The 16,010-nt window shown below is 38.3% G+C and overlaps 1 protein-coding gene across 1 annotated transcript in view; it reads right to left on the bottom strand.

The window, feature by feature from the left end:
* Positions 1 to 15,632, bottom strand: part of DHX15 (DEAH-box helicase 15) — a 57,541-nt gene extending 41,909 nt beyond the window's left edge. Inside the window, exons 1-3 of the mRNA XM_004762681.3 lie at positions 15,393 to 15,632; positions 7,942 to 8,377; positions 3,544 to 3,737 (exon numbers count right to left, since the gene is read on the bottom strand). Coding sequence (XP_004762738.1) covers positions 3,544 to 3,737; positions 7,942 to 8,377; positions 15,393 to 15,463 — 701 coding nt within the window. The 5' untranslated portion in view covers positions 15,464 to 15,632. The remainder of the gene's footprint in view (positions 1 to 3,543; positions 3,738 to 7,941; positions 8,378 to 15,392) is intronic.
* Between the last annotated feature and the right edge of the window lie 378 nt (positions 15,633 to 16,010).

The following is a 16,010-nucleotide window of genomic DNA, read 5'->3' on the forward strand; positions in this document are numbered from 1 at the left end:
CTTCTTAAAATCCCCTGCAAGAGTATCATCTCTTCTTCCTTAAAGTGGATTAAGAGATTTTTCACTGACCAATCACAAACTTAGCAACATCTTCCACTGACAGATGTGCTCTTCTTTAGCGAATTTACTTGGGGTTTTTTGGATTTTTTTCTTTTTTTCATAATTTCCAAGCCAAAATGGCAAAAGGAAAGTTGAGAATACTGTAAAAGGAATACTTCAGAAAAGTGATGGGAGCAGGCAAAAATCACAACAAATGAAATTTAAAAATGATTTACAGCTGTGGCAGTTTGAAAACCTAACTTGTCTACTGGGACTGGACAGACAGACTTTTAAGACTAGTCTGATAGAGGGGCGCCTGGGTGGCTCAGAGGGTTGGGCCTCTGCCTTCGGCTCGGGTCATGATCTCAGGGTCCTGGGATCGAGCCCCACGTCGGGCTCTCTGCTCAGCGGGGAGCCTGCTTCCCACTCTCTCTCTGCCTACTTGTGATCTCTGTCTGTTAAATAAATTAAAAAAAAAAAGACTAGTCTGATAGAGAGTGTACTAATTTACACTAGATCCAATTCTCTGAAAACAGTACAATAATAGATCTAGAATCTAGAATTTATGGGTATGTGTCCCAAACACCAGAAAAAGTACCTTTGGGCCCTTAATATGAATAGAGATGATTTAAAGATATACTACTTTAACTAAAGTACTCTCAAACAAATTTAATTTAGTAAAAAACTATTTGTTTACTGTCAACAATGAAATCAAAGAGTATGATTGAATTCTGAGTCCCTCAGACAGAACTTTCAGAAGTTAGTCCTCTTTACCATTCTTAGTGAAAATTAAAAGCCTTTTTTTGGGCAGAATAATGGATTCCTAGGCATTTTTATAACCACACCTGACCCCTAAACAACACAGGTATGAACAACACATATCTACTCATACAGATTTTTTTTTCAATAAATATAGTACAGGACTATAGATTATTTTCTTGTGATTTTTCCCTTACCTTGCTGTAAGAATATGGTAGATAATACATAAATAACATACAAAATATATGTTAACTGTTTGTTATTGGTGAAGTGAGCTATTAGTAGGTAATTTGTAGGGGAGTCAAGTTAGACACTGATTTCTGCAGGGGGTGGGAAGAGCTATTGCTCTAACCCCCTTTGTGGCTCAAAGGTCAACTGTGTTTAAGAATAACTGAAGGAGGAGACTGACTGGTGGCTGTCTTAGGTATTCACTCTTCCTAGCTAATTATGTAACTGATCCTCCTTAAGTTTAAGTTCTAGCTGTTTTTAGTATCTGGGGTTCTCAAGACATGAGATGATAGAGGACTATACCAAATACATTTACAGATTCATACTACACTCCATTTGAAGTATTCCTACTATCAAAACTATCACACATTCCATACAATTAAATAGGATTTAATTTTAGTATCACTTAAAGACAGTATTAGGTAAGCTTCTAGCTCTTCAGACTCTAGAAGATAACCCAGTAAGCTAGCTCTGTCCAGAATTAGGTGGGCTTTTTTGTTTAAAGTTTAGTTATAGCCTCTAGGAACCATTTCACATAAGAAAACATCCCAATGCCAAAAATATGTTCATTTTGATCTATCGAATCTATTTATATGTTACTTCTCATTCCCTATTAACTGAACCAAAATCTTTCACAAGCATACATTTTTCGAAAGCCTACCACTTCCTAACACTAACACACACACATACACACACACACACACACACTCTAACCCAGTATTACATGTAACTTTCCTTGCCCAATTCCAAATTCCATTTTCCCTGCTCAAATGTGGCTTGCCAAGAAATATTCAATACTTAGTGAATCAAATGTCAAAATAATTATTTCTCCTCAAGGTGAGTAAAATCTGCCCTTTATTGTCCTCAAGTCCTTGACATTACCTGCATGTTAAATTAGTATGAAATCTTACGTTATGATTTTATATAACTCCTTCATTGGTTATATCATAATTACAAGTGAACAATAATGAGATTATCACTAAACTAAAAAGATGTACTCAGGGGCACCTGCATGGCTCAGTCGTTAAGCATCTGCCTTCAGCTCAGGTCATGATCCCAGGGTCCTGGCATTAAGCCCTGTATCAGGTTCCCTGCTCAGCAAGAAGCCTGCTTCTTCCTCTCCCACTCCCTCTGCTTGTGTTCCCTCTCTCACTGTCTCTCATTCTGTCAAATAAATAAAATCTTAAAAAAAAAAAATTAAAAAAAAGACATACTCAATGAAACTTAAGATATAAACCAAAAACATGCCTTAAAGTCAAAGACAAGCTGATTTAATAGACAACTGTCCAGTTGCTATTAAAAACAACAGTGATACTTTAACCTGAAGTTCCAATAATTATCAAAGAAACTAGAAAAAACTGACATGAAACTTTAAAAGTGATTGGATGTTTTAAGGAAATTTTTAAAGTTATGAATATCATAGCTATATAAGAAACCATCTTTGACCTATGTACACTGAAATATTTAGAAATGAAAGTATATAATATCTAACATTTGCTTAAAATTATATGGGACAGGGAAAAGTTGGGATTTGGATGAAACAGGACAGCCCAAGGTTGAAGATGCTGGATAAACAGGTGGGAGTTCATTATACTATCATACTTCTGCATTCATTTGAAAATTTCTGTAATACATTATTTCCCTCATAAGACTATATATTCCTGCCACCAATGACTCATTTCACTGCCCATGTAACATTTTGTTCCAAAATTGTCTTTTAAAAAACCTCAGGGAGAATACATCGTGACAAAGAAATCATTTTTAAAAAATGATTTAAATGTCACATATATACAGAATAAATGGAAGCAACAAAAGGGGAAGATTTTCAAAAGAAGTACCATCAGGCAGTATCTCACAACTTATGCAGAATACAGTATAAGAAGAAAAAAATTAGGACAGTTATAAAGAAAATACTAGAAGGAAGCTCAACAGGGTAGTCAATTGTGCACCACAGCAATAAAAGAAAAGGTAAAGGACTTTGGGGAGACTCCAAGAGTATATTACACAACAAAAGATTCCTCCTTTTAGCTCATAACATATGTACAGTAATAGCTGTATAATTAACATTAAAAGCACCAAATAATTTCTATCCCATCCCACACATCATTCTTTCTAGAAATAACTATCTTTCACTAAGATGTATCACTTTTCTACCACATTTAAATGCTGTAACATTTCACCCAAGATATAGCACCGAATAACTAAAATCTGACCTTTGAAGCTCACTGTCTACTGAACAACTATATAAATATATTGCTAGTAAGAAATCTTTCTTTGATCAAAGAAAATTTTGAACAAAATCAATTTTTGTTCAAAGAAAAATTTCTTTGAACAGCTGCATATATTGCTGGTAAAAAAGAATCCATCTTAAAAAGTCATTTATTAAGTCTAAGAAGGTCTTCTCTGGACTATTCTAAATTTGGATGATTTTGAGACTCCCCTAACAAAGCCCTCTATCTAGTGGCAGAAAACTAAAAGTAGAGAAACAAAGTATGCATTTTCGAAGACAGTACTTACTTAAGAATGGTTTTTGCACTGCTGCAGTCTTCAAATCGGATGGAGTAACCAACTTCCTGGCCCAACATTACATCCATTTCATCAGCAACTCTCTGGGCCACACTCATTGCAGCAACTCTCCTGGGTTGGGTACAGGCAACTCCTCTCTTGGGTCCTGGTAATGATCGCATGTACTCCACACACCACTGTGGAATCTATCAAATAATTTCAAACTTAAATCAATTCTACTCTGCCTGCACATCAGGCATATTCAACATATATTTTATTGCATTCCAATAATTTAAAGCAAAAATCAATTAGGCACACCAAGTATTAGGGCTCTAACTTAGAGCATGAGCTCTCCAAGCCAAGGGGTCATACACTGATGACATAATACTCCAGAGCAGACTAGGTCCACTGAAGCTGTGCTAAATACGCTCTACAGCATCAACTGTTAGATCATTAAACGTTTCTCTATATACTGGAAAAAACCCAACTTATAAAAAATTCTACTTTTTAACAAATGTGAGTTTCCACAAATTTTCTCAGAAATTATTAAATTCTTATACAATCTGATTACAAAATGCAGATGAAAATAGAAATCACAACCCTTGTGGTTATAAAGCTATGTCTTTTAAGTCAATTCAAATTTGGTTTGTAAACCAGCAGAATCAAACCCCTATTCTTCTGCTTTTGGGAGAAGTAGGCACAATGGAACGCCTTAGGTGCCATCTTAAAAGTCAATTTCAGTAACTGTCAATCTCAAACTCGATGGCACCTACTAAAGCAAGAAAAAACACCAAGCACAAGTTGGTTGGCTTCCATGACGACAGCGCATTTCTCCCTTGTTCCATTATCAACAGAAGCTAACAGAACCTCTAATTTCTTGGCTCTTCACTCACTTACCTAGGTAAGAACCATGGCAAAAATCTAAGTAATCACTATATTAAATGGGAATCCACTGCATTAAAGTCATGATGGGCCTCCATCAAAGCATCCAAAAGCTTGTCAAACTCAAATGCCGCAGAAAATGCAGGTGGGGGTGGTTTTGGTAAAGGATTACAAACACACTTGAAGAATATTGGTTGTCGTACCATTGCCACATTTTAGTTAGGTTACTTCTACAATTTGGGGATAACTGTTTTCACTTACAAATATCTAAAAGGGGAGAAGGGTGACTATATCACTTCTCTAAGAACTTAACAATGCATATCTTTAAAGGACTTAAAATGAACAGAAATAAATACTATCCTAAAAGAGAAGGGTCTCTCTAGGTCTATAAACCCACAAACCAAAGTTTAAGTGGTTTTCCAGCTAAGTTTTATATATTTATCTTCATTTCTGCAAGCCTTTTGCAAAGGCAAAATGCACTTTATAAGACCAAACAAAATGAAATTCAAACAAACATTTACCATTCAGCTAAAACTATTTAAAACCATTTGGAATTCTCAAGGCAAGAATGTTCAAAGCTTTTAAAATTAACTCCAGTGAAATGGTAACTTGCTTCCACTTTAAAATTAAGATACAAACATTTTTGGCCAATTCAGCAGTTTTTGAACCCTGATCTCGGGACTTCTTTTTACTCTTAAAACAATCAAGGATGCCAAATAACAGACTTTACTATATGAGGAAATTAAAACTGAAAAACTTTTAGAGTATTTATTAATTCTTAACAATAAAAACCTATCCTATACTACCAAAAACATTTTCTATGAAAAATAATTACATCTTCCAAACCAAAAAAGAGAAGAAAGAAAAAATTAGCAGAAAAAATACATTGTTTTGCATTTTTGCATATCTCTAATGTCTGGCTTAATAGAAGACTGCTGAATTCTCTTATCGGTTTCAATTTTGAATATATTGCACTATTTTTGTTTTGTTGGAAGTATATAAAGAAAATCCCAGGACCTCTGAGTTTCAGGAACCTTCCAGGTTTCCCAGACAATATTTGGAAAACGGCGCAGGCAATGCATCTATTCACATTTCTAAGAACATTATCCTGATTGGTCTTATTTACTCTCCTGACTTCTAGTATTACCTGTAATACACTGACAATCCTAACTATGTTTTCCATCCTAACCTAGTGGTCATTTCCACTTGAGGAATGAATATTTTACTGGTATCCCAAATTCAACAAGTTCAAAACCGAAACTATTTCACACCTTCCTCCTATACTTACTAATCCCTCCTATGTCCCAACAGTAATATTAACATTCTAACTCCAATCTACTCTTTATTCTCCATTCTACTACCTTATAAGGAGTCAAATTTTTGTTATGACTTCCTACATAGTCTGTTGTCAACATTCTCACTAGACAGGACATTTCTGTAAAAATCCCTACTGAAAAGCTCTGATGGCTCCCCGATCTATAGCACGATACACTGAGGCTTAGCCTGCTGTTCCAGTCCCACCTGCCCCATCTCCCTCTTTATACACACCCTATATACTGGCCAGAAAATACAAAGTTCTCTCTTCTCTGAACTTGTGCCTCCGTTCGCCCTGAACTGGCTTTAGTTTCTTACACATGGATAATAGTATGAACACACCAAGTTGCAGTGTAAAATGACTTTTACTGTGAGTCTCAGTCAAAAGTTAGAGTCAATACTTTAGATTCTGTTTGGAGGGTCTCATTTTCTGACAGGCATAAAAAGATAACCAAAAGGGCTTGCTCTTAATGATTTTGAGTAAAAAACTTTAATAGGAGCATGCCAAAAAAACACTTGGGTGAAATTCACTAAGCTGTTCAGCTTCCCTCTGAACTACCCAAATGGCCTGCGATTTTAAGTACACAAAACAAACAACAAAAACCACTACAAATACTCATCGAAATAATCACAAACCTCTCATTTTGATATCACTTGACCTTCCACATTAACTGCTACTAAAGAAACTCATCTCTGAAACAAAGTTAACCACGTAAGACCATAGAACAGGAAAATGAAATAAATATAACTTTGGCTATTAAACAAAGAGACAAAGCTTTAAATACTGAGCCCACCTAAATCTACTATGTAACCACAGGCAACTCACTAAACCTCTAAGATTCTTACCAATCTCAGGCTCATTTTGCTCATCTGGAAAATAGTGACCAACAACTTCCTTATAGTGTTCTTGAAACAAATACAAAGGATACAGTGCCTAGCTTTATCCAATTCCTAATTAAATAAATTAGTACTATGCAAAGCAGATAAATCAGCTGAAATTCTTTAAAATACTAAATCTTCAAAATAAGTTGTATCTTTTCACACATTTAAATTCCCGTAAGATGATAAAAATAAACCTATCAGTTTCAGTTCCTAACATCAACACTAAGTTTTCTTTTCTTATTAAGAAAAACCATATTCACTAAGGCTCAGTCTTTAAAAGCCTTCTATTCTGATTGCCACTGTAGCCTTCAAAATGTCTCCACGATATATCCAAATTGATAGATTTGTGGCATATGGAACTTAAAAAACAACAATGGTAACTTGCACATGCAGTATGCTTAATTATTATAAACATGAATCACAGGTAAATAAACATGGAAAACAAGCCAGGAAAAAACACAGTATAGTAATATTGATTTCTACATAGTAAGAGAACTTACTAAATTCATTTGAACTTCTGGATTTTCCAGATTTTCTACAATGGCCAAGGACTACTACTTCTGTAATCTCCTTGAAATTTTTAACTGGTGGTTAGGCTCAAGCATACAAAAATATGGTTAACACCTCATTCATAGCAGGAAATGCAAATTAAAAATTACTGAAATACCATTTTCACCAATCAGATTTGTAAAAATTCAAATTCCATAGTATAATCTTTTGGATCTACCTGTTCATGAAAAACAACCATTAGAAGCAGCCTAGAGTTCTATAACATGGACCCAGTAAACCACAGCTCATCCATTTTTAAAAATATCCTAGATATATTACTAACAAGACACTAGTGCTTACTGCTATGTATCTGGGGGTAGTCTGTAACTGGATATATGTGGAGATCATAGGTAAAGAGACTTTAGTTAGCTCTTCCATTTTTTAAAAACAGGATAATATTCACCCAATTCAAGACAATTACAAAACGAAACAAAGAAACAAAAGATTAACAAAAATAAAACTGCCTCAGTGGTTCAAACCTCTATACTCAAGCAATGGAAAACAAAACTTGTACCTCCAAATTTGTACCACCCAAGAGACAAAGTGGTCAGAAAGCATCATTCTGTCATACTTAACATTAACAAAACAGCACTGCTATTTTCCTCTAGACTCAGGAAAACAGACACTCCCACTGTGTGTTACTAAAAAGTGCTAAACATCAAAGTAGCTATTCTTCGGGATGTTCTACCAGACAATGTAAAGGACTACTAGGATCAAATAAGCAACATTTAGTAAACATGAACATTAATATAGTATATACCATGGTATACAATAATAACTCACCTGTGTTGTTTTACCAGACCCAGTCTCACCAACCAGTACAAAGGACTGATGCCTAACCAGAATATCTGTAAACCTATCTTTGTATTCCCAAACAGGGAGCTGAAGCCGTTTCTTTAGAATATCATAGTAACGAGGAGTATGGGGTAGGTTGGTAAAAGGATTAATGCACTGTGGAAGTGATGTGTGTCCTGCATGTCCGGTGTGTGCTGAATGAGCAGAATGTGTCGAATGTGTTGAATGTGCAGAGTGGGTTGAGTGAGCTGAATGGGAAGCTTTTAAAGGTGGTAATCCAGCACTGATAAGCATAGCATTAGTCGAAGCTCGCAATTCCTTCTCCTTTTCTTTCTCCCTTTCCCGCTCTCTATCTCCTCTATCACGTTCTCGGTCTCGATCTTTAGACCGATCTTCACGATCCCGGTCACGATCTCGATCCTTCCTAAAAATAAAAATTTAGAATTCAGATTCTGAATTTTACGCAAAATGTTCTTGGCAGTGTTATAGTCACAACAGAAATATGCAACAACCAATAAACCAATACAAAACTCAATAACGAAAAAGACCTTATGGACATTGGGGTGGGTAGGGCTATGGTGAGTGCTGTGAAGTGTGTAAGCCTGATGATTCAGACCTGTATCCCTGGGGCAAATAATACATTATATGTTTATAAAAATAATTTTTAGAAAATAATGAAAAAGACCTTATAATCAAGAATTCTCCATGCCTCATCCATAAACATCTTTCCCTCTTTGATGAGACCTCAAGTTCTCTTAAGGAACAGTGTCTTTCCATACCTTTAATCACCAGCTGAGATAACGCCAAGTCTGAGAAATCAGACTTGATGGAGTAAAATCCCTGCCTACTTAGCAGAAGTTAAAGACTGAGGGCAAAGGTGGGGAAAAGGTAGGAATAAATAAAGCAAAAAGGATGCATCACAATTTTCCCCAGATTTTCCTTCAAGTTACATGAAAAGGTATGTTCAAATTCAAAACGGCTTCTGGACACAAAGACAATTCTATTTCCCTAATGGTAATACAAATATGAGTTAATAAAAGACTGTAGGTGAGTTTGCTTTCGAGTTATGCTTCAGAGCACTTTTCCAGTTTTATTTACTAACCGTGTATTTGTCCTACAGAAAAACTAAAATTAAAACACTCTCATTCTTTTGTCTTCATTTGCACAACATCCTTAACAGCAACTGCAAAACTTTGTAAACCTATGTATACTTTTGACATTCGTCAAGTGAAATACAACCATTAAAAACAAGCTTCACTGAACAAAAGTTGTTATTTAAAATGCTAAAATTTTGCAGATGGCCACTGTATTAATTCTAGGTCAACTTTAAGTACTCAATGCTAATATCCACTTCCAGTTACCACACATGATTCCTAATAAAATAATAATTTTTAAATAATCTGTTTATTTATTCTACTAATCCAGTTTACTTCAAATCAAATCCTACAGCAAACTTGCCACAAAGTATCTGGATCCAGACCTGAAATAGTGAGGCAAAACAGAGCTGTAAAGACAAGCCACTTAACACGTCACTACTCCTTATTCATAAGTCACAGAAGACGTACAAATTTTCCATGCACCAATTATCAGTAGCCAAGTAGGAAAGACCATTCATTCTCTATGACAGCACATCAGAACAACAGAAAACCCTAGATAAAATACAGCTAAAATTCTAGAGCCGACAGGAATTAGGTTGGTTCCCCAATTACAGAAATAGTAAGCAGACCAACTCTATTTTATTTTGTCCCTCCTTAAAATATAATTGTATTCCAGAGAAATTTAAAGAAAAGCTTTATTATGTATATAAACACATGTATACTTTCATAGAGCCATATATACATACTTTTCATATAAATATAAAATACATATATAAAAAGTGATCCTTTCTCCCATCCCTCTGTTCACCTTCTACAGAATCACAGGACACATAAGCCATGATTGAAGCCTTTTATCCCATTTCACACAAAGAGAAAGGAAGTCAAAGGGGGTAAAAAATAAAAACCCAAAAGATAACATAATAAACACATAAAACCAGGTCTCAGAACTCACAACTTCCTGGGCTACCTTTGAAATATGCCATCAACCATCCTTCGTTTACCTCATTCTGCCGCTGGTCTAAAGTATCATTAATTATTTATATTGCCCCAAATGTGAATGACAAAGTTTCTAACAGGGTACAGAGAAATGTGCCCAGCAAAGTGAGAAGCACTGTAGCCATGAATGGTTCAAAGACCATGTATATTAAAGGTCACAGAACATAAAAGAACCCTTAAAGAACATCTGGCCTAAATGCAAAGGATTCATGTTTCTAGTACTCTAGGAGTGGGGTGGGACAGAAGACCATTACATGACCACCAAGAAACAATATGACAAAAATATAAGTTTTATGAACTTCTACACTCCTAGCACCAGGCACTTAACATATGAACCTAACCTTTCCAGAGTTATAAAATACAGGTAAGGGAGAGTGATCGACAAAGTAAATCATACCACAGTGCTTTGTTACAGTATCTATACAGATACATTTTTAAAGGGCCTACTTCACCAGAAACTTCATTACCAAAAATAACGACAGCAAAGGGAGCATAAAATACATCCTAAGGACACAAAGATTTAACTGCTGACTGAGAAATAGGGGCAAAAAGAGTAAAAAAGAAGCACTGAGATCACAGCTGTACAACCACTGGCAAGATGTAAGCCTCAACTTACTATCTGCAAAGAGATAAGTATTACTAAAATAGCCTGAGATTAAAATAAGAAAGCAAGAGGAAGGATGCAGAAACCAAATCCAATCATCTTGCCTATCACTCAAACTATTTACTTTCAATGTGGGAGGATAAAAATCAAAATACAGCTATGGAGGGCTCTCTCAAATCCATTACTTCATAAATAATGAATAGACCACCATGTATACGTTTTCTTTTCCTTTTTTTAAAGTTATTTATTCGAGAGAGATAGATAGAAACAAAACAGTGGAACAACACTCTGGCTGAGCATAGAGCCCAACTCCGGACTGGATCCCACAACCCCTGACATCATCACCTGAGCCGAAATCGAGAGTCAGGGGCTTAACCCACTGAACCACCTGGGCAACCTGCCTGTTTTCTTTTTTAAAACAGGCACTTTCATTATACAGGAGTTTTACTCTTAAAAAGACTTACTCATTGAGATATGATGCTTAAAAACTGACTAAAAAACAGTGCTTTATTGATCACACAGCCACAATCCTGGCAGGTAGACACAGTTATGACACAGTTTTTAAGCACGTTTCTTAACTATCTCAGCTCAATCTTGGCTCAGCATTGAAGCTAACTATATGACCACAGTTATTTCTTTCCTTGTCTATAAAATGTGGCTATTCACAGATCTTGTGCAGTACTTCAAGAATTAAGTCAGGGGGCACCTGGGTGGCTCAGTGGGTTAAAGCCTCTGCCTTTGGCTCAGGTCATGATCTCAGGGTCCTGGGATAGAGCCCCGCATCCGGCTCTCTGTTCAGCAGGGAGCCTGCCTCCTCCTCTCTCTCTGCCTGCCTCTCTGACTACTTGTGATCTCTCTGTCTCTGTCAAGTAAATAAATTAAATCTTTAAAAAAAAAAAAAAAGAATTAAGTCAGTACATGTAACGTGCTTCAAGTTGTGCCTGGGACAGTGTAAATGCCTGATAAATATTGCGTATCACTGAAGGGTTTTTTTTTAATTTAATTACAATACCGCATTAAAATTCTACATGGAATAACAGGCACTACAGTACTGCTGATGAAGATGTAAAAGATGGTTTTTTTTTTCAAGATTTTATTTATTTTTTTGTCAGACAGAGAGCAAAAGAAAAGGAAGCATCAGGCAGAAGGAGAAGTAGGCTCCCCGCTGTGCAAGGAGCCTGATGCAGGACTCCATCCCATCCATGACTCTGGAAGCATGACCTGAGCTGAAGGCAGCTGCTTAACCGACTGAGCCACCCAAGTTCCCAAAATCAGAATATTTTAAATACACACTGCTTTTTCTCGGGCAATTTCACTCCCAGAAATTTTCTGAAGGGTATTTTAAGTGTGCAAATACGTATACATAAGGATATCCTCCATCCCTTTCACTTGTAAAACAATAAAGACTGGGAAACTAAACACCAAAGAGGAGAAAACTGGGTAGATAAGTTACAACACCCCTTTATGAGTGGAATGTGATATAGCAAATGAAAAAGATAATGTACACCTATTCTAATTTGATACATTTCTTAGTAATTAAAAATCAAAGCACAAAACAGCCCATATTGAAACATTTCATCTATATTAAATATTACAGTTTGTATTTGTGAATAAACATGCAAAGACTAAAAACAATGTTCATTGAGTGGTTCAAGATAAGGATGAAGATTTCAGGGAAATTTTTCTTTATTTATTCTTTCTTTATTTATTTAATTCTTTCTTTTCTTTATTTCTTTATGTATGAACATTTCTTGTATTCCCTGGGACAAATTACTTAACCTCACCTGTATCATAGGGCTGTAATGAAAAAGTGGTATATATATACAGCACCCAGAATAGTTCTGGGAGCACAGTATGTACTCTACATATGCTATATTTGTTTCACTTTTCCACAATTAAGGAAAAAAGCGCTTATTATTAGGAAGTACTCTCCAAAACAAACATAAAAATGGAAAGTGTCCTTACTTTCACAAAGTTTTCCAAAGGTCAGTTGTCTTTTTCTTAGTAATTTTATAAAGCAAAACTTGTGGGATGATGAAAAAGTAGTAATGTCAGTATGTAACAGAAACTTTCAACTTCTCTACCTGACCTCCAAACAAAAATACAGCAAGAATAAGAAAATGCCATATAGTTTGGGACTTGAATCTAAATGAAATCTCCCACCAAATTACTTTCCTTTTCAGTACTGGGGAATGAACCAGCCATGTTCAGCAACAAAGTTCATAGGACTGGCAAGCTTCTCTCCCTCAGATAAAACCACTTGTTAATAACTACAAGGGTTTAAAACAAAAAACAAAAAACAAAAAACACCCCCCCTACTTCAAGACTGCAAGGCAGGTAGGGAGAGGGTGGCTGGGTTATGGACATTCGGGAAGGTATGTGCAGTGTTGAGTGTTGTGAAGTGTGTAAACCTGGTGATTCACAGACCTATACGCGGGGCCTAATAACACATTATATGTTAATTAAAAAAAAAAAAAAAAGACTGCATGGCAGTCAACAAAAGTGACTTTCAAAATTATCGAACTAGCGGCAGGGGGAGGGGAGAACCCAAGTACAAATGTAACCCATTGCTAAAGAATTGGTTGTATGAGAAATGATACAGAAATGTTTATACAAATTTCTCTCCAGAATTATCTCAGAACTTGGACTTGACTTCAAAGATGGAACTCTCCTTTACCAACAGGCAGATACGATATAATATCCAAGAGAATCAAAAGGTCACCATCCTATACCTAAAAAGAAATCCTTAATTTACTAAGGCTGTTTTGCAAGAAAAAGGGAGCAATATACACACACACACAGCCAATGATCCCAAACACACAAATATGAATGCGCGCACGCGTGCGCGCGCACACACACGAATAAATGAATTCACTGCATTCCAGTGTCTTTTGTTCCAATCTGAACTCTTTTGAGAGACATCAGTTGCATCTTAGCCAGGTGACAGGACTATTTATTTTTACTCCCAGAAACCAAGAACCAAGTGTTCCCTACTTTACCAACCCATTTCAAATGTCATTAAAATAGGCTGCACTGACTTAACTACAGCCATATTCTATGCTGTAATGGAAAAAAGCAAGAGGCTAAAAGTGAGAATGAAAAGATCAAGGTTCTACACCGAGCTGTACACTGTGTAAGGTTGCACAAGCCACCTTAACAACTCTGCATCTCCATTTGTCATCCCCTGAGCGGATGATGCTTATACTCTCCAAAGTAACTTTCAGCTCTAAAGGAGTCTTTAACCAAAAACGCTGAAGTTTTGCTGGGGGATGGGGAGGAGAAGATCCTAAAAGAGAGAAAACTAATAACCTAAAAAGAAAGAAAACTAATGTCTAACATTGCAAACTAAAAATTTTACATGATTAAAATGTGATATACTTTTGCTTTCCACATTCAGTACATAGAAAAGTATTAAAAAGTACATCCTTCCCCAGGCTTACACTCCAGACACACACAGACACACTCAACATTGATACTGGAAACCAACAGAAATGAAAAACTTTGGGAGAACAAAAATTCATAGAACTTATATAGATAACGTGACACAGTGATTCCTTACATTCTTTACACACACACAATTAAATTATGGAAAGTATTTGGATATGCACACTTCTGTTTTCTGACCTGAACTACCCAAATAATTTTCTTAACTTCAGGAATGAAAACACACAACGGTCGAGAAGTGATTTTGATGAAATTGCTAGTAAATTGTTAAATTCCTTTGTAACTTTCAGGAAATGCTGCGGGAAAGCAATCTGAAACACCAAGAGTCTAAGTGTTTCAACTCCCTAACAATCTCCCCACCGGCGACATTTTCCTAAAATACTAAAGACATTTTTTGGAGAAGTGTCTGCATGTTTCCAAAGCTACTAATGAAGGAGTGGGGATATAAAACAAAAAACTTCTTAAAGGGGGGAAAAAATGCCTTCTAATTCCCATCCCACGACTGCCCAAGAACCACTGTTTCAGCCAAAGCAGGAAATAAAGGAGATGGCGGGAGCGTAGGCAGAGAGCGGAAGTTTGCCTACTATCTACTTTGAAGTGTTTGAATGGACTGAGGCACAAGCTCTCCCGCCAAACTACACACGCAGCGGCTCCAAGGCACCAGCCCTCCAGCCCACCAGCGGTGCTCCACGTTCTCCTTTCTCCCTGCAGGCCCTCTACTCTCCCTTCCCCGAGAACTCTCCCGGCACGCCTCACTCGACTCCCGCCGCCCCCATCTCAACCTACACGAGAATCCACGCGCTTTCCTCACTTTCTGCCCCCTGCCTTTCTCCTTGGGGGGCACCCAGCCGCCCCCCAAAGACCTCTCCGCGATCGCTCCGCCGGAGAAGTAGCTGCTGCCCGCGGAAGCGAATACTCCCGCCGCGCCCTCCCCCACAGTCTCCCCGGCTCCAGACCTCACCCGGGAACCCAGACCACGAGGTGCGCGACTCCCTCCCGCATGCTCCCCACGAAGTGACTCCGGCTCGGCTCCGAGAGGAGGTGCCCTCGTGGCCACGCAGGCCTCTCCACCCTCCCGATTGGGCCGGGCGGCGGCCGCGCCACACATCTCCCCGCGCCCTTGCCCAGCCGAACACCGGGAGTGGCGCCGCTCTCCCCGACCCGCCGCTAGTGAGCCGAGCCCAGAGGGAAACAAAGGGTCGAGCTCCAAGGCCCGTGGCTAGGCCGATCCTAGCCCGCTCTCCTCCGGGACCCCAACAAAGCCCGAGCCGCTGCCTCGCGCCCCCGGCCTGGCTTACCCATCGGTCCCCGCACGCTTCTTGCCGGAGGGGTAATCCTCCCCCAAGTCCAACCGGTGCCGCTTGGACATCTTCGGACTTTGCGAGCGGGCGGTTATGAAAGAAGAAGAAAAAAAAAGAAGCTGGCGGCTGTATCGGTACAGTCGAGGGCAGCTACTTAACTCTGGAGGACCCCCACCCCTCCCCGCTACAACAGCCTACACCGTGCGGCCGGAACCAGGAGCTAAAATGGCGGCGGCGACGAGGGCTGGGCCTGCGCGCGCGCTTCCGCAGCGTGCTGTGCGTGCCGTGCGTGCATGCGTGCATGGTGCGCGCACGCATCGGAGGCGGGAACGCCAGGCCCTTCCTGCCGCGGTCTCGTTGGCCCGCCCCGCTTCGGCTTCTCGGGCCTCTAACCCCTTGCTTGGCCTCTTAGCTTGCGGTGTGGCTGTTCAGAGGGGTAATCCCCCATGGCTTTCTTTCCCCTCTGATTTAGGAAATTGAAAGAGAAGAAAGTCTAGTCCCAGTTACGAAAGTCTGTCCATCTCTGTTATCCTGGCTTCAGGGGAACCGGACACCATGAGAGGTTGAGAAACAGATCATAACAGCTAGATGACAAGGTGCGGAGTCAGAATGGGA

The sequence above is a fragment of the Mustela putorius genome, unplaced genomic scaffold, assembly GCF_011764305.1.
Source record: "Mustela putorius furo isolate JIRA1106 unplaced genomic scaffold, ASM1176430v1.1 tig00000083_pilon_pilon_pilon, whole genome shotgun sequence".
NCBI classification, from domain to species: domain Eukaryota; kingdom Metazoa; phylum Chordata; class Mammalia; order Carnivora; family Mustelidae; genus Mustela; species Mustela putorius.